The sequence below is a fragment of the Dendropsophus ebraccatus genome, chromosome 2, assembly GCF_027789765.1.
Source record: "Dendropsophus ebraccatus isolate aDenEbr1 chromosome 2, aDenEbr1.pat, whole genome shotgun sequence".
Classification (NCBI taxonomy): Eukaryota; Metazoa; Chordata; class Amphibia; order Anura; family Hylidae; genus Dendropsophus; species Dendropsophus ebraccatus.
In genome coordinates, this window is record NC_091455.1 from 160,287,064 (window position 1) to 160,312,254 (window position 25,191).

Sequence of the window (25,191 nt, forward strand, 5' to 3'; positions counted from 1 at the left end):
AGCGGCGATCGGAACCTTTCCGGGTCATCGGTGACCCGGAAAAAATGGCGGTCGGTGCTGTCCGAGGACGGCACCGACCGCCATTACTGTAAAAAGTAATGGTGGCCAGGTGCCACCGGCCCGATTGCCGTGAACGGCCGGCCGCTACCGGCCGGCCGTTCACGGCGATCAAAGTCCCCAAAAGTTATAAATACCTGCTCCGGACCCCTCAGCTAGGTACCTGAGGGGTCCAGAGCAGGTATTCGTACATTACTCACCTGTCCCGGGGTCCTGATCGGCGTCTTCCGGGTTCGCGGCGTCCTCGTGGTCTCGTTCGGCTTCTTCCGTGACGTCACGTTCGGCTATTTTCGGCTCCAGCGTCGGGTTTTCGGGATTTTACGCTCTGCTGCCCTCTAGCGGCTGATATGTGTAATACACTTATCAGCAGCTACAGGGATGTTCAGTATGTAATAAAGTTTTTTTTTTTTTTTTCTTCAATTTTTTTTTTCTATTTTCCGCACCCTATTGCCGCTGAGTGTTGATCAGCATCGCACGAAAGTGCGCTGCTAATCAGCAACTCCTCTTTTTTGGCGTAGGGTGTTTTTTTCTCTATCCTACTGCCACGGTCTGCTGATAAGTGCCGCACATAAGTGCGGCATTTATCAGCAACACCATTTTTGGCGTAGTTTTTTTTTTTTTTATATACTTACTGTAAAAAAAACACGTAAAAAACACTACATTACACCACACCACACTACATTGAATAAAGTTTGACACTACACCACTACATACCCCATATACTAGTCCCCGTATAAAGATGGCCCCCAGGTTGTTTTCGGCGTCAGAGGGATACGTTATTATTGCCTCCGACACCGAAACAGCCAGTGAGGATAAATGGGGGGGATCCTTCGTTCCTCCATTCATCCTCATCCTCCAGTGACGTGTCTGGGGGGTAGCGTAGTGTATGCTGCCTCCCAGACACGTCTTTTCCGCCAGTACCGTCCCAATAAGAGATCACGGTATGGCGTGAAATTCTACAAACTCTGTGAGAGTACCTCAGGGTACACTTACAGATTTAGGGTACGTGCACACTGCGCAATGGCGAAGATAAACCTTTGTGCATTCCGCAGCTGGCACCCACCGGCGGACTGATGCAGGCGCGCGTCTCCACCCGTGTCATAGACTCCATGTTATGCACAGGCGGATTCCATCGTCCGTCCAAAGAATGAATACGTTGGACAGAGAGCGGAATCCGCCCGTGCATAGAATGGAGTCTATGACACGGACGGAGACGCGCGCCCGCATCAGTCCGCCGGTGGGTGCCAACTGCGGAATGCACGAAGGGTTATCCTTCGCCATTCCGCAGTGTGCACGTATCCTTAGAGTGTATGAAGGAAGGGACACCCGAATGCAGACCCCAGATGCCCCCTCCCCCCCCCCATCCTCGGAACAAGTGGGAAGATCGTCCGGGAACTGATCTTCCCACTGCTGGATAAAGGTCACCACCACCTGTACAGGGATAACCTTTATACCAGCACCCCCTCTTCCGGTCCCTCGCTGCCTGAGCTACTGTAGCTTGCGGCACGATCCGTAAATATCAGAAGCCGTAATAGGGCCATAATATTTAGCAGCCATGGAGCGGACCCAGCACTTCTGGATATGAAGGACCCCATATCGCACCAGGACAACATTTTCCAGGTGACGTCCCCCACACTGGAAAACAGGAGACCCCAGAAGAAGTGCAGAGTGTGGCGTAACAGGGGGATCAGGAAGGACACCGTTTTCCAGTGTGGCCCCTGTCCTGATCACCCCGGCCTCTGCATACTGGATCGCTTCAAAGCGTACCACACGTCATCGGAGTTTTACATTATCTAAATTCTGTCCCTTATTCCTATTTCAGGGGTCACGTTGATCCAGGGATTATTCTGATCGCCATTATGGAGTCAGGAAGTAATTTTTTCCCAGTGATGAGGCTACTGTCTGCCTTACAAGGGTTTTTTGCCTTCCTCTGGATCAACACAGGTTGAGTTTGATGGACACCTGTTATTTTCAACCTTATAAACTAATAATTGGCCTAATACCCCCAAATAAATTAGAATTGTCCCTTTTTCCCAGCTAAGTAGGTATGGCCGCCATTCCCATTAGAGGATCCCATGATGCAATTACAAAGCCTCTGTGCGGCCAGGACAGTAGAATCCCCCCACAAGTGACCCCATTCTGGAAACTACACCCCATAAGGAATCTAACAAGGGGGGCAGCGGGTATATGGCCCCCTGGTGACGGCCACATTTGGGACGTGAAAATGAAAAAGATGGTATTTTTTATTTTCACGGCACATGTTCTACACATGTGCCCGTCACCAGTGGGGTCCATATGCTCACTGCACCCCTCGTTAGATTCCTTATGGGGTGTAGTTTCCAGAATGGGGTCACTTGTCGGGGGTTTCTACTGACCTGGCAGCACAGGAGCTTTGTAATTGCGACGTGGCGTCCATCCTCCATTCAAGCCTCTAAATGGCGCTCTGTCCCTTTGGTGACTTGCCCTGTGCCCATATGGCACATTATGCCCACATGTGGGGTATTTTCGTACTCAGGGGAAATTACCCTACCTGTTTTGTGTTCATTTTCTTTTTTAACCCCTTGTGGAAATGGAAAAAAATCAAGGCTAGACCAACATTTAGTGTAATTTTTTTAAAATTTTTACTCTAAATCATTAATCTTGTCATGATTTTTTCATTTTCACAAGGGGCTAAAAGGTAAAAAAAAAACACTAAATGTGTAGCGCAATTTCTCCTGAGTACGGAAATACCCCACATGTGGACATAAAGCGCCATGCGGGTGCAGGGTAAGCCTCCAAAGGGAAGGAGCGCCATTTGGTTTTTTTGAGGCTGGATTTGGCTGGATTGGATTTCGAGGGGCCATGTTGCATTTAAAAGGCCATTGTGTTGCCAAGACAGTTGAAACCCCCCACAAGTGACCCCATTATGGAAACTGCACCCCTCAAGGAATGTAACAAGGGGTGTAGTGAGCATATGGACCCCACTAGTGACGGGCACAAATGTGGAACAATGTGGCGTGAAAATGAAATATTACATTTTTTACACTATAATGTTGGTCTAGCCTTGAATTTATCATTTTCAAAAGGGGTTAAAAGAGAAAAAAATACCCCACATGTGGACATAAAGCGCCATGTGGGCGCAGGGCAAGCCTCCGAAGGGAAGGAGCGCCATTTGGATTTTGGAGGTTGGATTTGGCTAGAATGGATTATGAACGCCATGTCGCATTTACAGAGCCCTTGTGCTGCCAAGACAGTGGAAACCCCCCACAAGTGACCCCATTCTGGAAACTACACCCCTCAAGGAATCTAACAAGGGGTGTAGTGAGCAAATGGACTCCTTGATGACGGGCACATTTGTGCCGTGAAAGTGAAAAAATGAAATTTTTCACTTTCACGTCACATTGTTCCACATTTGTGCCCGTCACCAGTGGGGTCCATATGCTCACTGCCCCCCTTGTTAGATTCCTTGAGGGGTGTAGTTTCCAGAATGGGGTCACTTGTGGGGGGTTTCCAGTGTTTTGGCAGCACGAGGGCTTTGTAAATGCGATGTGGCCCTTGAAATCCATTCCAGTGAAATCCAGCTTCCAAACGCTCCTTCCCTTTGGAGGCTCGTCCTGCGCCCGCTTGGCACTCTATGTCCACATGTGGGGTATTTCTGTACTCGGGAGAAACTGCGCTACACATTTTGTGTCTTTTTTTTCCTTTTATCCCTTTGTGAAAATGAAAAATTGAAGGCTAGAACGTTTTAGTGTAAAAAATACTTTTGTCTTTTTTCACGCCACATTGTTCGGAAAATCTGTGAAGCACCTGTGGGTTCCAAATGCTCACCGCACCCCTTGTTACATTCCTTGAGGGGTTTCGTTTTCTAAATGGTGTCCCTTTAGGGGTGTTTCTTATGTTTTGGCACCCCAGAGCCTCTGCCAACCTGAAGTGGTACAGTCAGAAATGACCAAATATAATGGAGCCATTGAAATTCACTAGGCGCTCCTTTGTATCTGAGGCTTGTGGTTGCGTCAAATAGCGCAATAGGGCCACATATGGGGTATTTCTATAAACTGCAGAAACGGGGCAATAATTATTGGGGTGCATTTCTCTGGTAATAGGGTCATAATTATGAAAAATATTGGATTACAATAAAATCTGCACAGAAAATAAAAATTTTAAAATTTCTTACACACTTAGCTTTTATTTCTGTGACTCCCCTAAAGGGTTAAAAAACTTTCTGGATGTGCTTTTGCAGAGTTTGGGGCTGCAGTTTCTGAAATGGGGTGCTTCGTGGGGCTTTCTAACACACAGTCCCCTCAAATACACTTTAAACCTGAACAGGTCCCTAGAAATATCTGATTTTGAAATTTTACCGAAAATTTGGAAATTTGCTGCTAATGTTTTACGCTTTCTATTGTTTTAAAAAAATGAAAGATAGTTTAATAAATGCCGCCAACATAAAGTAGACATGTTGCTAATGCTATTTAATATATAATTTATGTGGTATAACCATTTTCTGTATAAGCAAAAAAGTTTCAAAGTTGGAAAAATGCATTTTTTCACAATTTTTCACGCTATTTTGTTTTTTTTCATAAAGATTTGTTATAAGTATCGACTCCAATTTACTAGAAATGTGAAGTACAATATGTCACGAGAAAACAATCTCAGAATCAGCTGGATAGGTAAAAGCATCCCGAAGTTATTAATGAATAAAGTGACACTGGTCATATTCATAAAATTTACTCCGGTCCTTAAGGCCATTTCAGGCCCGGTCCTTAAGGGGTTAAGAGTGATCTGGGTCCCTTTAAAGGAAATATTTAGCTCTTAAAGAGACCCGTTTCGCTCGAACTGGGTCCCTTTAAGAGTGAAATATGTCCCTTTAAGAGCGACCTGGGTCCCTATAAGAGCGACCTTGGTCCCTTTAAGAGCGACCTTGGTCCCTTTTAAGAGCGAAATATGTCCCTTTAAGAGCAAAATATGTCCCTTTAAGAGATAAATTGGTCCCTTTAAGAGTGACCTTAGTCCCTTTAAGAGCGACCTGGGTCCCTTGAGGGGGGAAATGGGTCCCTTTAAGAGCGAAATATGTCCCTTTAAGAGCGACCTGGGTCCCTTTAAGAGCGAAATGGGTCCCTTTAAGAGCAACCTGGGTCCCTATAAGAGCGAAATATGTCCCTTTAAGGGCAAAATGGGTCCCTTTAAGAGCGAAATATGTCCCTTTAAGAGCGAACTGGTTCGCTTTAAGAGAGAAATATGTCCCTTTAAGAGCAAAAATCGGTCCCTTTAAGAGCGACCTTGGTCCCTTTAAGACCGAAATATGTCCTTTTAAGAGCAAAATGTGTCCCTTCAAGAGTGACCTTGGTCCCTTTAAGAGCGACCTGGGTCCCTTTAAGAGCGAAATATGTCTCTTTAAGAGAAAAATGGGTCTCTAAGAGCAACCTGGGTCCCTTTAAGAGCAAAATATGTCCCTTTAAGAGCGACCTGGGTCCCTTTAAGAGCAAAATGGTTCCCTTTAAGAGCGAAATATGTCCCTTTAAGAGCGAAATATGTCCCTTTAAGAGCAAAATTGGTCCCTTTAAGAGCGACTTTGGTCCCTTTAAGGGCAAAATGGGTCCCTTTAAGAGCAACCTGGGTCCCTTTAAGAGCGACCTGGGTCCCTTTAAGAGCGAAATATGTCCCTTTAAGAGCAACCTGGGTCCCTGTAAGAGCAAAATATGTCCCTTTAAGAGTGACCTGGATCCCTTTAAGAGCGACCTGGGTCCCTTTAAGAGGAAAATGGGTCCCTTTAAGAGCGAAATATGTCCCTTTAAGGGCAAAATGGGTCCCTTTAAGAGCAACCTGGGTCCCTGTAAGAGCAAAATATGTCCCTTTAAGAGCGACCTGGGTCCCTTTAAGAGCGACCTGGGTCCCTTTAAGAGCGACCTGGGTCCCTTTAAGAGCGACATATGTCCCTTTAAGAGCGAAATATGTCCCTTTAAGAGCTAAATATGTCCCTTTAAGAGCTAAATTTGTACCTTTAAGAGCAAAATGGGTCCCTTTAAGAGCGAAATATGTCCCTTTAAGAGATAAATCGGTCCCTTTAAGAGCGACCTGGGTCTCTTTAAGAGCGACCTTGGTCCCTTTAAGAGCGAAATATGTCCCTTTAAGAGCAACCTGGGTCCCTTTAAGAGCAAAATAGGTCCCTTTAAGAGCGAAATAGGTCCCTTTAAGAGCTAAATGGGTCCCTTTACGAGCGACCTGGGTCCCTTTAAGAGCGACTTGGGTCCCTTTATGAGCGAAATGATTCCCTTTAAAGAGCGACCTGGGTCCCTTTAAGAGCGACCTGGGTCCCTTTAAGGGACCCAGGTCGCTCTTAAAGGGATCCAAGTCGCTCTTAAAGGGATCCATGTAGCCCTTAAAGGGACGGGACCCAAGTCACTCTTAAAGGGACCCAAGTCGCTCTTAAAGGGACCCAAGTCGCTCTTAAAGGGACCCAAGTCGCTCTTAAAGGGACCCAAGTCGCTCTTAAAGGGACCCAAGTCGCTCTTAAAGGGACCCAAGTCGCTCTTAAAGGGACCCAAGTCGCTCTTAAAGGGACCCAAGTCGCTCTTAAAGGTATGGGACCCAAGTCGCTCTTAAAGGTATGGGACCCAAGTCGCTCTTAAAGGTATGGGACCCAAGTCGCTCTTAAAGGTATGGGACCCAAGTCGCTCTTAAAGGTATGGGACCCAAGTCGCTCTTAAAGGTATGGGACCCAAGTCGCTCTTAAAGGTATGGGACCCAAGTCGCTCTTAAAGGTATGGGACCCAAGTCGCTCTTAAAGGTATGGGACCCAAGTCGCTCTTAAAGGTATGGGACCCAAGTCGCTCTTAAAGGTATGGGACCCAAGTCGCTCTTAAAGGTATGGGACCCAAGTCGCTCTTAAAGGTATGGGACCCAAGTCGCTCTTAAAGGTATGGGACCCAAGTCGCTCTTAAGGGTATGGGACCCAAGTCGCTCTTAAAGGTATGGGACCCAAGTCGCTCTTAAAGGTATGGGACCCAAGTCGCTCTTAAAGGTATGGGACCCAAGTCGCTCTTAAAGGTATGGGACCCAAGTCGCTCTTAAAGGTATGGGACCCAAGTCGCTCTTAAAGGTATGGGACCCAAGTCGCTCTTAAAGGTATGGGACCCAAGTCGCTCTTAAAGGTATGGGACCCAAGTCGCTCTTAAAGGTATGGGACCCAAGTCGCTCTTAAAGGTATGGGACCCAAGTCGCTCTTAAAGGTATGGGACCCAAGTCGCTCTTAAAGGTATGGGACCCAAGTCGCTCTTAAAGGTATGGGACCCAAGTCGCTCTTAAAGGTATGGGACCCAAGTCGCTCTTAAAGGTATGGGACCCAAGTCGCTCTTAAAGGTATGGGACCCAAGTCGCTCTTAAAGGTATGGGACCCAAGTCGCTCTTAAAGGTATGGGACCCAAGTCGCTCTTAAAGGTATGGGACCCAAGTCGCTCTTAAAGGTATGGGACCCAAGTCGCTCTTAAAGGTATGGGACCCAAGTCGCTCTTAAAGGTATGGGACCCAAGTCGCTCTTAAAGGTATGGGACCCAAGTCGCTCTTAAAGGTATGGGACCCAAGTCGCTCTTAAAGGTATGGGACCCAAGTCGCTCTTAAAGGTATGGGACCCAAGTCGCTCTTAAAGGTATGGGACCCAAGTCGCTCTTAAAGGTATGGGACCCAAGTCGCTCTTAAAGGGAAGTCACTGGTAAAGGTGCGCTCTTTTCAAGCACTATGTATTTTCCTGGAAATGCAAATCTAGTTTAGATCTAATCTGCTGCGTATTTGCTGCGTATCGCAGCAGTAAATACGCTGTGTATACGGTGTGTGGGTTTATACCCTTAATGTATTAATGTATTTTGATCTTTTTCTTAAAAAAAAAAAAATTCATGAAGTGTCATTGCTTTGTTCTGTTAGTGTACGTGTAGTATAGTTTAGAATATATACAGTAGTAGAGGGTGGCACACGTGCCTGGAATGTACACTCTGCTGAACCCTGTTTTCTCTCTCTCTCACATTGGGTATACATATTGCTGGCAGTCCCATTGGCAGGATTCCATGTGGTAGGGGCACTGTCACTGCCATCAGAGCTTCCACAATGTATGGTCATTCAGACAGATTTGCATTGATTTTGATTGGGTTGTGCTAATATCATCATAGTAATAAATGTGATTGTGTTTAAAGGGGTTGTTTAGCGAAAATCTTTTTCTTTCAAATCAACTGATGTCAGAAAGTTTATATAGATTTGTAATTTACTTCTATTAAAAAATCTCAACTGTTCCCATACTTATTAGCTACTATATGTCCTACAGGAAATGTTTTATTTTCAGTCTGACACAGTGCTCAATGCTGCCATCTCTGGCCAAGACAGGAACTGGCCAGAGCAGGAGAGGCTTTCTTTGGGGATTCATAGGAGACCGAAGACAGAGTTCCTATGTCAGCAGAGAGCACTGTGTCAGACTGAAAATAAAAAATTTCCTGCAGGACATTCAGTAGCTGATAAGTGCGGAAAGACTTGTGATTTTTCAATAGAAGTAAATTACAAATTTATATAACTTTCTGAACCAGATGATTTGAAAGAAAAAGATTTTCACTGGACAATCCTTTTAAATATCTGTTTTTTTGCTTTTTAGGGAAGAAAAGTGATTTACAAACTCCGCGAGCTAAAGATTAATTACACAATCTTAAAAGGGCTCTGTGATCAAGATGGCCTAGCCTCACGATGTCGTGTGGTTAATGTTGCAGTTGAAATTTTCCTCAAGTGTGGAAACCTTAGTAGTGCAGTGCAAACGCTGAAAGGTAACTTTCTTATACATTAAATCACTTACATTGCTGATCAATGCTGCATGCAACTCATAACTATGCTTTTTTCCCCAGGCTCCTATTTTAGTATCGCAGCCTGTGGAGTACATTCTGCAATACAGAAGTCTAAGAAACAGGATGCTTTCTCTTAAAGAGTAACTGTCATTTCAGGGGCATTTTTTTCTGAAAACAATAAATATCTATAGTACAAGCGATTTTAAGAAACTCTGTAATAGGTTTCATATACCAAAAGAGTTTCCTTCTGTACTGAAAAAGCTGATTTCCTAGATCCCCCTGACTTCAGATGAAGCAGGCTTTCTGTGTCCATTGTATGTCTATGGAGAGGGGAGGGGCTGAGAGAAGTGAGTGAGCACGGAGCAGTTCTGCACAACACAACACCCTGCAATCTTCTCTCAGCAAGTTTCTAGATAAACACTGATCTTTCTGACCTCTGAATCCAGCGTTTTAGGTGCCCAGACAGTCTACAAACAGCTGACCTTCATGTCTCTTCTCCCTGCTCATTCATCTCCCTCGGTCCCTCCCCCCTCCATAGGATATAATGGGCACAGCTGAACCTGGCTTCTCTCTTATGAAGACTGATTTGCCTGATAATGCACACATAAATAGTGAGGGGGGGGGAGGCTGGGAAATATCTTTTTGAGTACAGAAAGAGGCTTTTTTTTTTTTTTTGCCTAATAAAACATAGAGTTTCTTAAAATCTGTTATAGTACTGCAAGAAAAAAAGACAGTTTCGCTTTTTAAGGTGTCTATACAACCGTTGAATGAATTATAGTTTGGCCGACAGTTCTCTCCCAGCTGGCAATGGCTTATCTTACAAAGAACATTCGGGTTGGGCAGTGAAAATCCATCACGCTCAACCCTTATCCTTACTGACAGATGAGACTTGGGAAAGTTTAGTATATAGGGGGCGTTAAAGGTAAGTTGTCACCTAAATTTTTTTTTTTTACTGATAAGTCAGATACTAAAACCTGTTCTCTTCTAATCTGTTTCCATTTTCTGGCTTAAATTTTTTTCTATTTCACTTTTTGTACATTGTTATGGGGGGCTGCCATATTGCCTGTGCTATTCTTAACAGCATCTAGTGAGGTGCCTTACAGCAAGACTCATGGACATAGATGACAATAGACAGACTCTGTCCTCCTTGAGATTAATGTAAAAAATCATTAAGAGCGCCATGTGACTTTTGAAAAGGTCATCCCACAGGGAGCTCCTATTGTCTTGTACTGATGCTATCTACCTACTGGTGACACATGTTGCTGCAGTGCTCTACAGATCACTTTACAGCAGTCTCCTCTAATAACAACAGACAACAGGAAGTCTAAGGGTCCTGTTCCACGGGCCGAGGAGGGCCCGATCAACGATGTAAACGAGCGGCGATCTGCTAGATCACCGCTCGTTTACTGGGCCTATTCCACGGCCCGATGATCGTTGAGCGAGGGCTGCAAGGTCATCGTTACCGATGTCCTTGCAGCATCATACATTACCTGTCCAGGCTTCTCTGCACTGTCTTCGTCCCTGGGTCCTGCACGCTCTTATCTTCAGAATGGCCGGTCAGCTTACGGAGCGCTCAGCCAATCACAGGCCGCAGCGGTCCGGGCCTGTGATTGGCTGAGCGCTCCGTCAGCTGACCGGCCATTCTGAAGATAGAGCGCGCGCGACCCGGGGATGAAGACAGAGCGGAGAAGAAGCCTGGACAGGTAATGTATGCTGCTGCTGCTTGTCAAATCGTCGGTCGCCCGCCGCGCACTGCTATTCAACCGTAGCGATGCGCGGTGGGGAAACAATGATTTTAGGTCTGGCCCTAAATAAACGATCAGCCGATGACACGATCATCGGCTGATCGTTCTCTATATTTCACCGAACGATAATCGGCCGAATCGGGCCAAATGGGTCCGATCCGGCCGATTATCGTTACTGTGGAATAGGGCCCTAAGCTTAGTTTTAGCCCTAATGTGAGAATAAAAATTACAAGATTTTAGGATTATTTTATAATACAGATAGAAAAATGCAAAATTAGAAAAAATTTCACCAAAAACATGTTTAACATAAAACCATTAATTTAACAATAATTCATTTTCTGACATTCCCTTTAAGCTCATAGTTAAGAATATCCTGAAGCTGCTGTATGCAGTATGAGTAGTTTGCTCCCTGTGGACTGATTGTGGAGTTAGGGTATGTGCACACTGTGGAAAAGGGACAGATTCTGACGCAGAATCCGCCGTCCACGGGCGCGCGTCTCTGCCCGTGTCATAGACTCCATTCTATGCACGGGGCGGATTCCTTCGTCCGTCCAAAGAATGAATGTGCCCGCCGAAGTCTGCAAACGGCAGATTCCACAATGGAATTTTCGTCACTTTTCCACAGTTTGCACATACCCTAAGGGAGTGAATCTTACAATATAACAGTAGTAGGCTGCATATGACAAATAACATTGATTTTGAGTCTCGATTCATTGCCGCTGCAATGGATCTAGGATCAGGCCACTTGTAGTCGAATCCCTGGCTATGGTTAATAAGGTAGGCCCAAACAGTGTATAGTGCTGATTTGAGACTCTTGATGGATTCCTATAAGTGTGAGAGCAAAAAAGGTGTTTTGGGGGATTATGGGGTGGCAGAGGATGTGAGCAGCCAAGTGGTGTAAACGGGCCCAGGGCGATAGATTAAGCTGGTCAAGTATGTCCCTCTATATATCAAATTTTATGATCTTAAATGCCCACAAAAATTAAAAAATCTAGATAAACAGGTTTAATTCAGTCTGGTTTAGTCCAACCTGTTTCACATGCTTGGATTGTTTAACTCATTCTTATCGATGGACTGCTCTGAGGCTGCACATCTAAGCTTTATCTATTGGACCTGGACTTTAATTTTGAGCTATATTTATCTGTTGTGCAGTTTAAAATGCTTATTTCAGTGGTTGTGTTACCTATTGTTCAAAAAATGTTAGGAAAAAAAAACAAAACAGGCACGGGACAGCTGAGAAGGAACGTCTTCTGTTCTGGTAAAGCCTATCCCCTTTTTTAATCTGTTAATACAGTGGTACCTTGGTTTAAGAGCGTTTTGGGTTAAGAGTTCACAGTTTTTCAAAATTGTTACTTGGTTTTAGAGCATTGCTTTGGTTTACGAGCTCCCTGTACTGGGTGGGAGGGTGAGTGGGGGAGGGGCATGGTCTGTATAGCATGGTCTACAGCACTGTACTCTGACCCAGGAAGTCTCCATCACCTTCCAAATCATAGCAGATCCACTTCAGGCTGGGGCTTACATCAGGGTACAGGACTGTGAAGGTATTCTCTTCATAGCTGTAACCCCTCTCTCCCCGGACAGAGAGCGCTGCATGTATGTGCCCACATTTGTCCCTCTCATTCCTTCCTGCTCCCTGTATTATGGGGATCTGCAGTTCCATCCTCTATCTACTATACAAACTGCTGCTGTTTTTTTTTCAGGTTTATGCACTTACTATACATTATACACATGCTGATTGTTATACTGTACAGTAACTAATATCACATATTCAGCTGTTTAAAAATGTTTGTTTCATTTGTTTTACATGTTGTTCAAAATATAAAATCATTATTTTTGGGGTGTGGAACCAATTTTCTGCATTTCAATGATTTCTTATGGGAAAATTTCCTTTGGTTTAAGAGTGGATTTGGATTACAAGCACGATCTCGGAACAAATTGTGCTCGTAATCCAACGCACCACTGTAATTGCTACCAATGTAAAGTATCTAAAATACATAATGAGTCGCATAAATGCAAGTTTTTAATTTGTTGACTTTGTTGCACATTAAAATGTGACAGTACTGTGCATCTTATGGACAGGATCACCTTTCCCCATACAGAGCTACACAGGGAGCTGCTGTCAGAAGTGCAGTGAGAACAACTAATGCTGTACACTGAACAGCTTTACTATAAAGTGGCCAACCACAGCGACTGAATGAACTTATGATGGGCTATGTTATTACGGCAGTAACCTACAATGCTTTTGTATGTCAGGTAACAAAGCTGCCCAGCACAGCTCTGTAATGCAGCTGCCGCTCCCCTCCATGCATGACAGAAAGCTAAGTAAAGTTGCCGTCCGGCAGAGCTACGTGCCAAAGCTGTGGCTGAGATGCTTACTGGAGCCGTTGCCTTTAATGTCAAATTATTTTATTTGACATTGAGGGCAGCAGTAGCTGTAGTGATTGAGTAAGCACCTCAATCACTACAGCTTACTACACTGGCCACTTGGCAGCAGCTTTAGTGAGATGTTCTGAGTGGCTGCTGAAATAAGCTATTCCAAAGGGGACTAGAGTAGTCAGCAGCAGATGTCAGTAAGTAATGCACAGCAATTGTCTGAATTATCCAACTATTCTTGTTGCAGTCCTAGCATGCCTTGTCATACGGCCTTGCCATTTGTGTAGCCAGTGTAGGAAACACCCTGTGTAACGAGCCAGTGTTCAAATGGTTTTCTGTGCCACAGCATTTAGGATAAAAGTTTATTACGATTGTGGCACCTGTCAGTGCAGCATGATCTTGCTGACAGGTTCCATTCAAAAAGTACCCCTGAGTACCCATTAATATGAAGTGGATAAGTGGGATACTTATTATATAATCCAATGCACTGCAGCAGGAGCATATATTACTACAGTTGATATATTTTTTGCTTTGGCAATGTGTTAATGTCTTTCACTATGTTTTTATTTTAGAGTGTGATTGGACAATTAACACTTCTCTGTGGCCTTGCGACATGATGGATGTTTTGCAACGTCACAATTTGCTGTGTTCACTGGTACAGGAAGCTCTGTCTAAGAGTATGTTCGCCATGTGCTTTGATATCCTCCAAAACCTACCTGGATTTCAGGAGTTTCAAGGTAACTAAATATTAATTGCTGTTTACCATAACCTTTTGAACAAGAAGGGAACCTACCATTGCTAAATTATACGTTTCTCTAACTCCTGTGCCACAACCTTATTAGATGTGTTTCTTGTGAAGCTCCATAATATAGAAACCTAGAAGATCCCAGACACTGCAAAATGACAGTACACTGTAATACACTAGTAGTATCAGTAGTAATATAAAGCCCTGTTGACGGGTAGCAAGTCCCCTTGCCCCGTCTATGGGTGCCATAATGTGTGTGTGTGTGTGTGTGTGTGTGTGTGTGTGTGTGTGTGTGTGTGTGTGCGTGTGTGTGTGTGTGTGTGTGTGCGTGCATGGGACATAAAGGGGTATTCCAATCTCAACTAAAATAGTTAAACTTGTATTGTAAATTATTTTTGCAAATATAAAATGCATGTTGTTTAGGTAATCGACCACCACCCTGCTCTAAAAGCAGTGGCCTAGCTGGTGTATGTGTATAGCCAGATTTCTTCAAGTGTGTCAAATAGAAACTTGTGTAAGCTTGAAGCTCTGATTTCATTTTACCAGAGCTAAAAGCTGAGCTGTGATTGGTCACTAGTAGACAGCTTTGATTTTACACACCTTTTTGATATATCTGGACCATTGTGTGTGTAAATAAAACACCCTGAGGCTGCGTTCACACTACGTATATTTCAGTCAGTATTGCAACCAAAACCAGGAGTGGATTAAAAACACAGGATCTGTTCACACAATTTTGAAATTAAGTGGATGGCTGCCATTTAATGGCAAATATTTGCTGTTATTTTAGAACAACGGCTGTTATATTGAAATAATGGCAGTTATTTACTGTTATATGGCGGCCATCCACTCAATTTCAACATTGTGTGAACAGATCCTTTCTGTGTTTTTAATCCACTCCTGGTTTTGGTTGCAATACTGACTGAAATATACGTAGTGTGAACGCAGCCTCAGGGTGTTTTATTTACACACACACACGATTTTTGAAGCCAAAGCCAGGAACAGACCATAAACAGGAAACTGGTCATAAAGGAAAAACTGAGATTTGTTTGTTTTTTTAAATCCATCCCTGGTTTTGGCTTTCAAAATCTGTCAGATAAATCTGCCTGTGTAAACGCACCATTAGACTTCCCCATAGATTGTTAATATGTATGGGCAGGACATATGAGATAAATTACTGAAGGTGTATAGCAACCACTGGTTGAGATTGGAATAGATATAGCCTATATCCTTTCCCTGTTTTAGACTTCAGTCTGTGGGAAGGGGGTATAGCCAGTGCGGTAAATATATTAACAAAAGTTTTTTTGTTTCAGCTGATCTCAATGTGTCTCAGTATGCTGTGCTCTTTAATAAGGTCTTGAATGCCTGTGTTGACAACCGAAGTATGGGCATATCTTCGTCAATTCTAGATTTTATGATCGCTTGGAAAATTGCAATAGACCATTTAAATCTCCAGGGATTTATATCCACCCTAGCACACAGTGGCCTGTGGACTAAAGCAAGGGAGTATTATAAACGTAGGTATTCAGTTGTATCCTTTATAAGTGCAAGGAAATATTGGGCAAATAAGAAATTGAGTGGTATTTTCAGCAACATGAAATGTTTTTCAATAAACTTTATATGGGTTGTTCTTTTGTTTACATATTGTAGCCCATATTGGTTTTATTTAGATTTTTATGAAGTTGTTAAGCCTATTATTGAAGTGATTTAGGACTATGACTATTGGTGCGTTTACACGTAACGATTACCGTGCAAATTTGCGCGATAACTTATCGAGTTCAAACGATAATCGTACGTGTAAACGCAGCGAACGATCAAACGACGAACGAGAAATCGTTCATTTTGATCTTTCAACATGTTCTCAAATCGTTGTTTACAAAAAATTCGCAGATCGTTCCGTGTAAACAGTCGTTCGCCTATTTAACCAATGTGTGAGATAGGCTTAAACGATCGCAAAACGATTTTCCGTATGATATAATGTACCGTCTAAACGCTGATCGCTATGAAAAAAATCGTTACTCTGACATTGTTAATCGTACGATCGAGCCAATTATCGTTTCGTGTAAACGCACCTTATGTTAACATGATTAGAATAAAGGCTTGTTTTAAGGATCCACAACTGCAACTTAAATTTACTTGTGTATACTTAGGTTTTAGCATATTAAAGGGTTATTCCCACCTTAAAGAAGTCCAGTGAAAATTTTTATTAAAGTATTGTATTGCCCCCAAAAGTCATACAAATCACCAATATACACTTATTACGGAAAATGCTTATAAAGTGCTTTTTCCCTGCACTCACTACTGCATCAAGGTTTCACTTCCTGGATAAGCTGTGCGGACTGTGGCTGCTGGAGAGGATGATGGCAGGGGGATGCTCAGTGTCCCTCCAGTGCCCTGTGTCCCCCAATGGCCCCCTGACATCATCCTCTCCAGCAACCACAGCCCGCACAGCTCTGGGAGTCGGGTCGTGACATCACAATTTTATCCAGGAAGTGAAGCCTTGATGCAGTAGAAGGTGCAGGGAAAAAAGCACTTTACGTGCATTTCCCATAATAAGTGTATATTGGTGATTTGTATAACTTTTGGGGGGCAGCTGATCGTTGACCCTTTTACACAAACTGATTTATATGGTGAATGATCATTCTTAGGAACACTTATTAAAGATAATTAGCCTGTGTAAAAGGGCCTAAAGCCCCTATTACAGGGGGCGATGTGGAGAGCAAGCGAGTGGGGACCTGTCAGGTTTGCGCTCGCTTGCACCTCGTTCTCCCGCATGCTGCCAGCTCTATTACATGCGCTGCCAGCAAGCGAGGAGGAACTGGTAAGAGTCGGGGGGGGGAGGGGTGCCCGGGCGATCGTCAGAGACAGCGGCAGTCTGCTGCCACCGTTCTTATTACACAGGGCGGCGGGACCAGATTCTTAGCAGGCTGATTGCTGGCGTTTCAGCCTGTTAAAAGACAAAGATCAGCCGACATTGTCGGCTGATTGCTGTCTTCTATTACACAAAGCAGCTATCTGCTGTAACGGCCGGTATTATCCGAATACGGACCATAATTATGCTTCATGTAATAGGGCCTTTAATTGGTTCATCTGATATTCTAAGGCTGTGTTTACACACAGATAATTGACCAATTTATTTACTTTAGCCAAACATAGGAATGGATTTGAAAAGAGGAGGAATCTCAGTCTTTCCTTTATGATCTGATGTCTGTTTATAGTCTGTTCCTGGTTTTGGCTTCAAAAATCTGTCAGATAAATTGTGTAAATGCAGCCTGAGGGTCCAATCACAAGTACAGGGTCTGATGCAGATTTGATACTGGGTGCTATTAATGGTACTGATGCAGCAGCTCTGCATTCTTCTGCTTCGGTGCCTTCACGTTCTGCCACTACTTATATAGTTTTCTTAACACTGGGAGTGATAGTTACTCCTGGTCTTTCTGTAGATGCTCTGGGCTTAATCTTCCCTATCTCTAAGCCCTGCCTCCTCACAAACAGTGACACACAGCATTAGCCGGATGATCTTCATATCTGATTAATTCGGATGCGGGCGTACCCGTGTGCGCCCACATCCCAGTTCACCGCTTCACACAATGGATTGTGTGAACTGACGTGTCTGTGCGGCCGCTGTTCAATGAATAGCGGCCACAGAAAACCGTCTTGTCAGTTTTTTGTGCTGCCAGATGGAATCCCAGCCAGAGCGTATACTATGTGTATAGGCTTTGGCCAGGATTCCATTCATTGTAAGGCAACGTATGTTATACATAAATCACGGCCGTTGTTGCAAGTTGCAACAACTGACATGACTTATGTAAAACGTACGTTGGGAGAACATGGCCGTAGGCTGTATCCATGTTTTCCAGGACCCCCTAGGGCCGCATCCAACTTCTTTAGTCACCGGTAATCAATTGTTGTACAATCGTGTTTGGACGAACCCAAGCATGCTCGAGATTTACTCATCTCTAGTGTTAACAAAATAACAAATTGAAAAAGGTATTAATTATACAAATCTTTGAGGAAACTGCAACCATCAAAGTATTTAAACTGTTATTACATTTACTGAACTATTACTGAAAATTGCATTTAGATATTGTATGGATACTGTTTTAAATATTTTAATGGATATATATTTTATTTTATTTGTGCAGGTGGTATGACATTGGGGTTTTATCCACAGTTAGAAGGGAAAATGAGTCCAAATATCCTGCACCTTCCCTCCATTATGTCAGAAATAGAAATGCTAATGACCATTGAGCGGTTCATGGTATTGAATGCTAGCAGCGTTCAGTCGCAAAGTGGATGCAATCAGAGTCTTCAAATTGTCCTTAAAAGGTTAGTAGGAACAATAAATGTATCTCCTATATTTTTTTTTGTACTGATTAGAACCAGATATTCTTTTCTAATTTTTAGTTTTCCTGACTGTAATTTTTATACCTTTTTTATATACATAATCAAGTGGGCATCAATCTTGCATAGGATAATGTAATTTTTTTTTGTTTGTTTTTAATCACTTAATGATGCCCCATGGACAATAATGGACAGGACCTGTCCCACTAACATGAATACATTATTTGGGAGTTTTAAATGAGTAATTCCAAAGGAAGGTGGAGGCTGTTGAGGAGTTGTGAGCTTTATCTGTTGTTTTCTCTATCTACTGATGGTACTTTAGGGCTGAATTACACGGCCAGAACCCGCACTGTAAATGAGCATCTTTTATATGGCTTGAGAATTGTGCAGCCCTTGATATAATAAGCTGTTGGTCGTGCATCTCCTGTTACAAGGGGAAATGCGTGAACAGCAGTCGATAGTCTTAAAGCATGCATCTCAGCTGATCACTATCCCTATTACATAGGGTATATTTGCCTGATTCGGCAGATAATCACTCCGTGTAATAGGGCCCTTCCACTTAAATGCTGTTCAGATCATGCTTATCACAGATAGAATATGAAGTCTCAGCTCAGTGTTAGGCCTAGTGGCAAGAATGTAAACTGCATATATTTCAATATGGACAATACAATGGAAAATTAGAAGAAGCATCACCAAAAAATCTTTAAAAATATGTTTTACCTAATTTAAAGAGAATGTACCATCAGGTACTGCATAGTGACAATCGGGGTGGGGGGTGACAGGCCCGCCTACAGTGCATAGAACCGGCCGGTAGACAAGACAAAATTGTCACCAGTACACAAGACCAAAAAAATTGCTGTACCTAGTGGTACATTCTTTTAATCTTGATTTAAACAATAGGTTCTTTAAAGGGGAACTCCAGGTAGAGGTTAAAAAAAAATGAAACTTCTGCCGAAGCATAAAGCATTACTTACCTATCTATTCCATTTTTGAAACTACCAAAAATCCATTTGTTTTGGGGGGTTTTGGTCTGTTTAGTGTTTCTGCACTTCCTGGTTTATCAGTTGTACACAGGACTACAGGTTCCAGAATACAATGCTTTCCCCCAGCTGTTCATCACAGTCCTCCACCCTGCCCATTCCCCGCCCAAAGCTGTTGCAGAACATCTAGGCTGTGTTCACAAACTGCAGTTTCATTGTGTTACTGAATTATTTGCAGTAATTTATGATTTTATTGTGGTCCCACCCACACAGCACGCCGTATTTTCTACCTGTAAGGGTATGTTCACATGACGTTTTTGGCCGCACGTCGGGCTACACGGCACAAATCAGTGATAAAAGGATGCTGCCATGCAGCCCAAAGTGCGGCCGGCGGCCACATTGACTTAAATGAGCAGGACGGAGTCATTATGTGACAACGTTCTGCTTATTTGAGGGACGTACACTGCTTTTGTGCAGGACTCAAAAGCGTAGTCGACATCCTTTTATCACTTATTTGTGCCGTGTAGCCCGACGTGCGGCCAAAAACGTCATGTGAACATACCCTAACACCACACAGCACACTGTATTCTCTACCTGTAACACCACACAGCACGCTGTACTCTCTACCTGTAATACCACACAGCACGCCGTATTTTCTTCCTGTAACACCACACAACACGCTATATTCTCTACCTGTAACACCACACAGCACGCTGTATTCTCTACCTGTAACACCACACAGCACGCTGTATTCTCTACCTGTAACACCACACAGCACGCTGTATTCTCTACCTGTAACACCACACAGCACGCTGTATTCTCTACCTGTAACACCACACAGCACGCTGTATTCTCTACCTGTAACACCACACAGCACGCTGTATTCTCTACCTGTAACACCAGACAGAACGCTGTATTCTCTACCTGTAACACCAGACAGAACGCTGTATTCTCTACCTGTAACACCCTACAGCACGATGTATTCTCTACCTGAAACACCACACAGCACGCTGTATTCTCTACCTGTAACACCACACAGCACGCTGTATTCTCTACCTGTAACACCAGACAGCACGCTGTATTCTCTACCTGTAACACCAGACAACGCTGTATTCTCTACCTGTAACACCACACAGCACGCTGTACTCTCTACCTGTAATACCACACAGCATGCCGTATTTTCTTCCTGTAACACCACACAACACGCCGTATTCTCTACCTGTAACACCACACAGCACGCTGTATTCTCTACCTGTAGCATCACACAGCACGCTGTATTCTCTACCTGTAACACCACACAGCACGCTGTATTCTCTACCTGTAACACCACACAGCACGCTGTATTCTCTACCTGTAACACCAGACAGAACGCTGTATTCTCTACCTGTAACACCAGACAGAACGCTGTATTCTCTACCTGTAACACCAGACAGAACGCTGTATTCTCTACCTGTAACACCACACAGCACGCTGTATTCTCTACCTGTAACACCACACAGCACGCTGTATTCTATACCTGTAACGCTGATATTGAAATAAAGTAAAGAACTTTTTTGAAGTTGAGCCCCACAATAAGGCTCTGATCCTCTCTGCCGTTTAGCATCATTTACTTGTGTTACTGCATCATTTTTGTGAATAGGCTGCAGTACTGCAATGACACTCCAACATGTGTGAACACAGCTCTAATTTCACTGCACACTTCTGCACAATTGGAGAAATCCATGCAACACCTGCTTCTGGCTGGTCAGAGATGGTGAATCACTCAGGGAATTGGGGATCCAGCCAAGCCTCCTGTGACATCACGCCCTGCCCCCTGTCTTCATCATCAGCCTGATCTCAGCAAATACACACAATGTGAGACATGAGGATTATGAGGCATTGAAGATTTGTCTCCTAAGGGGGGAGAGCAGTGGGATCAGGAGACAATGTGGATTTGCACAGTGTGGCAAAACCGTACAGATATGGTAGTACATTGTATAGACACACATATTTAACTTTTAATGTACTTTTTATATATTTTTTTTCTTATCCGGAGTTCCCCTTTAAAGAGAGTGTACCACTTTACTGCCTATATTAAGTGTTACATACCACAAGATCTGTACCACTGCGCTGAATCAGCCTTTTTTGAATCACTTGTCCTATTCTTATTTTGGCTGGTATTCTGACATGCAAATCAGGTCTGTTATGTACAGGAGGTAGGCCCGGAAAGACCAATTCATCCCCCCCTCCCCCTACACCTCCTCTTCTCCTCAGTCCCACCTCCAGTATCGTGCCCGGCCTGTCAGTGCGGCCGGATCTCAGAACCACCATCAGAGCTGGGTATGAGTCGACTCCTCCCCCGCGCAATGGAGACAACTGACCTAATTTGCATATCTGAACCGGCAAAAATAATGAGAATAGGATGACGATTCAAAAAAAAAAAGTGTCAGCTAGTTCAGCGCACCAGCGTGAATCTTCTGGTATGTAACACTTAATATAGGCAGTAAGGTGGTACATTTGCTTTAAGTTTAAAACGTTTCTGGATATTTTTTTTATTTTATTCTCCACGTTTAGTGTCACAATGACTGCTACCTTACCCAGCAGTTTTGTGTGTTCATATATGATCCACAGTTTTGGACCAACCATGGGAGTTGTTTCTAAATGCCTAAAGGTTCAACATTTATCTGTTCAAGCATAATTTGCAACTTTAATCACCACGGAACCTTAAGGACCTTTTACATGTGCCGACTATCATGCATATTAAATCATTAAATGTAAGCGATAATCTGGTGTAAACATGGCAACGATTAAACGAAGAATGCAAATTCGTTTGTGTTGTTGATTGCATTTTTTAGCTGACCTCAAAATCATTGTTAGTCGTTCAGTGTAAAAACTAATCGTTCACAGTATATAAAAATGAAAGCAAATTACGATGATTCACAGTATATATAAGATCGCAGTTAAAATTTATGATCGTAATTACAATCGCATTAACAACGTTTCATAGCAATTTATCTTCTTGTCTAAACATCTATCGTTTAAAGTTAAAAAATTATCGCTTGTCGTTTGCTAAACTAATGATTGAGCCAGGGTTGTCAAACTCAGGAATTGTAGTTTTGTAATAGCTGGAGGGCTTGAGTTTGAAAACTTTGGCGTAAAGTGATACTGTCACCCCCTTTTTGCATTGTGACTTCTCTACGCAGGTGTAATGGGTAAATTCGGCAGTTTTCTTACCTTATTTTATATCGTACATCAAGGTGCTTGTTCAAGTAAAAAGTGATCTTTCATCAACTGCAGATTGCTAATTGGGCGGGGTTTCACGTTAACAGTGCCAGTAGACCAAGATTGAGTCCAACACAGAAACAGTATCCATTTGGAAAATAGATTGAACATAGCCACTAGTAGACTATATTCGGTCCAATAAACTCTGCAGGATACATAAGAACACATTTTTTTTTAAGGTATTGTGCCATACACTCCTAGTGTAAAACAATGGAATATAATTTAGTTGGCAGGGAAGCACCCTTTTTTTGTGTAAGGGTATGTGCACACTACGGAATCCTGGCGAGCCACCCGCCAAGCATTCCGCTGATCCCATAGGCTTCCTTCTATGGTTTTCCATATTCCGCCGACCGCCCGAGGAATGAACCCGCTCATTCTTCAGGCGGACAACAGAATCTGGCAAACCGTAAAATGAAGCTGATCGGACCAGTGTAGGTGCACGCATCCGCAAGTAGGAGCAGTGGGTAATCCGCCGGGATTCTGTAGTGTGCACATACCCTTAGAATGTAAAGGTAGGAGAAACCTCTTGAAAGTGGAACTTTACTGAACATGGTAGCAGTATATGGTTATTTTATAGGCGATTCTCCTATTTTTTGTTTCATTATAGAATGGAAGAGGATGCTAAATTCAAAGACCGCTACCATGCTGCAGCAGAAAGGTTGACTGAAGCAGGCCGATTGTCAAACCCTAGACTTTTTATAAAGCACATGACGGTCAATAAAACCAATGAGCAAGTATATACTCTAGACAATAACTGTACTGTCAAATGGCTGAATGAGAATATAAAGTGGGCTAGTAATGTCTGGCATTAGTAGTGTCCATCTATGTGTGTAGTGCTGCCGTGTAAATATGTGTAAATACAAAGATTCACAGCAGTTAAATAATAAAGAAAATATAGCAAAAAGTGACAAGTTTCTCTGTATGTTCAGTTTGAATTATAGCTTGGTTTTTAGTATGATTTTATTTGTCATGTTTGTGACCTGGTTCTTATGTTATAAAAAATATCATAGAAAAGTGTGAATAAATATATGCATATTTGAAGCTTGTTTTGTTTTATTCTGCCTTCTATGCATGCTATGATCATTTAATAAACAAACGTACATTTGACAGCTAATATGTGGAAAAACTAAAAGTACATTCATGCATATAGGATCTGCAGCAGATTTATTGCTGTGTTGCATTACTTAGTTCTGCAGCATCCAATCTGCCAGAGCTGTGGAGTCTGAGCTAGTTTTGGGTTGGGAGTTGGAGTCTGAAAACATGTATAGACTCAGAAAAAAAGAACTTAAAAATTTTATTATTGAATTTTTAAATGAAGTTTATAAATATAATGTTCTATTTAAGGACCTTATTCATAAAAAGCAGAAAAGCACTTTCTTACATACATTTTTAAAGCAGTGTTTACCCCGACTAACACCCAGGACCGCCGCTGAGGAGGAAGGTAAGAGACATACCTTCCTCCTTAGCCTCCCCAGCGCTATAGGGGCTATCAGCAAGTTAGATTTTTTTCTTAAATGTTCTTAAACCAAACGACCCTGGGTGTACAGGTATGTCCTGGGTATATATGGTTCAGGGAAAAAAAAAGAGTGCTGCACCTCACACCTATGGCTGATACTAGTACTTCTCGGCTGCATAAAAAACATCAGAATTCTGTACGTGAATTGATCAAGCCACACTGCCCCATGTACCTCGTGCAGGTATCTGATACACATGGGTCCCTACACTAAGTCCACACTGTGTCAGTCAGCGACCACCACCCCCGCAGGCGTGCACAGTCAGGGAAGGGAGGCCATGGAACGGCCCTGCAACCCCCATGCCACAGGACCAGACCCAAAAATGCCACACCAAAACCCAGCCAGCACTACCGGCGGAGGAGGCTGCCCCCAAACAGCACAAGTCTGGATAAGGTATTGCACTCACCATAGCTATCAAAGATAGAATAGGACAGACAGAAGGGATTAAAACCACGAGCACTCAGGTGGGTATATATCCCGCTATGAAGCGAGCTTCATAGCAGCCGGGCCCTCACCATTAATCACAGGCTGCACCGATCCCGCTGCAGCCTGTCATCAACCCCTTAAACGATGCGATCACAGCGTTTGGTACGTGACAGAACTGCTCCTGTCACTTACACCTAATCGGGACCTGCTGTGTTGGACCACTGGAGGTCTCTTACCTTCCTCTCTGCGGTCCGATTGGCACTCTGCTCATTTGAATCTGCCACAGTTGTTTGAAACGACAGTGACACTTTAAAGGGAAACATCTAACCTTTTCACATGTCTCTATAGCACACAGGGTGCTGAGGATGAAAGTAATTTTCTTACCTTGATCCTCAGTGCTGTTTTCAGGACATTTGTAGGTTATTTAATATGCTAATGAGGCGTTTGGTGCACTGGGGGCAGAGCTACTGTCCTTCCACTCTAGCTGGCTGCCCCTCCTAACAAGTATTAACAGAGCAGAGAGACACCCAAATGGTCATTAGGTGGGACAGGCTGGCTGGGACAGATCAGCAAACTGAGGGTAGTAGCCCTGCTCTCAGTACACAAACACACAACGTAACATACGTCCTCGATTGCGTAGGGAAGTGGAGAGCGGGGCCATGCTGCGATCCTGGGTGCTATTAATAGCCTGGGACCACGGCTATTAGCTACTACTTCTAATTACTATGGGGGAAAAAATTAAGTTTTTTCATTAATGAAAAAATCACCTCCCCTTATAAAAATTAAATCACCCCCCTTTTCCTATTTTATAAATAAAAATAAACTTATCGCTGCATGCGTAATCGCCCGAAACTATTAAATTATCACATTCCTGATCTTGGATGGTTAACGGCGTAAGCGCAAAAATCCGCCAAAGTGCAAAATTCCGCTGTTTTGGTCCCATCAAATCCAGAAAAA

The 25,191-nt window shown here is 43.3% G+C and overlaps 1 protein-coding gene across 9 annotated transcripts in view; it reads left to right on the plus strand.

Annotated features, from left to right (window-relative positions):
- TOPAZ1 (testis and ovary specific TOPAZ 1) overlaps nt 1–23,308 on the plus strand; it is a 161,853-nt gene extending 138,545 nt beyond the window's left edge. For all 9 annotated transcript variants that reach the window (XM_069958618.1, XM_069958619.1, XM_069958616.1 and 6 more), the window contains 5 exons: nt 8,666–8,831; nt 13,540–13,704; nt 15,023–15,226; nt 17,855–18,038; nt 22,902–23,308. In XM_069958618.1, coding sequence (XP_069814719.1) covers nt 8,666–8,831; nt 13,540–13,704; nt 15,023–15,226; nt 17,855–18,038; nt 22,902–23,106 — 924 coding nt within the window. In that variant the 3' untranslated portion in view covers nt 23,107–23,308. The remainder of the gene's footprint in view (nt 1–8,665; nt 8,832–13,539; nt 13,705–15,022; nt 15,227–17,854; nt 18,039–22,901) is intronic.
- The last annotated feature ends 1,883 nt before the right edge of the window (nt 23,309–25,191 follow it).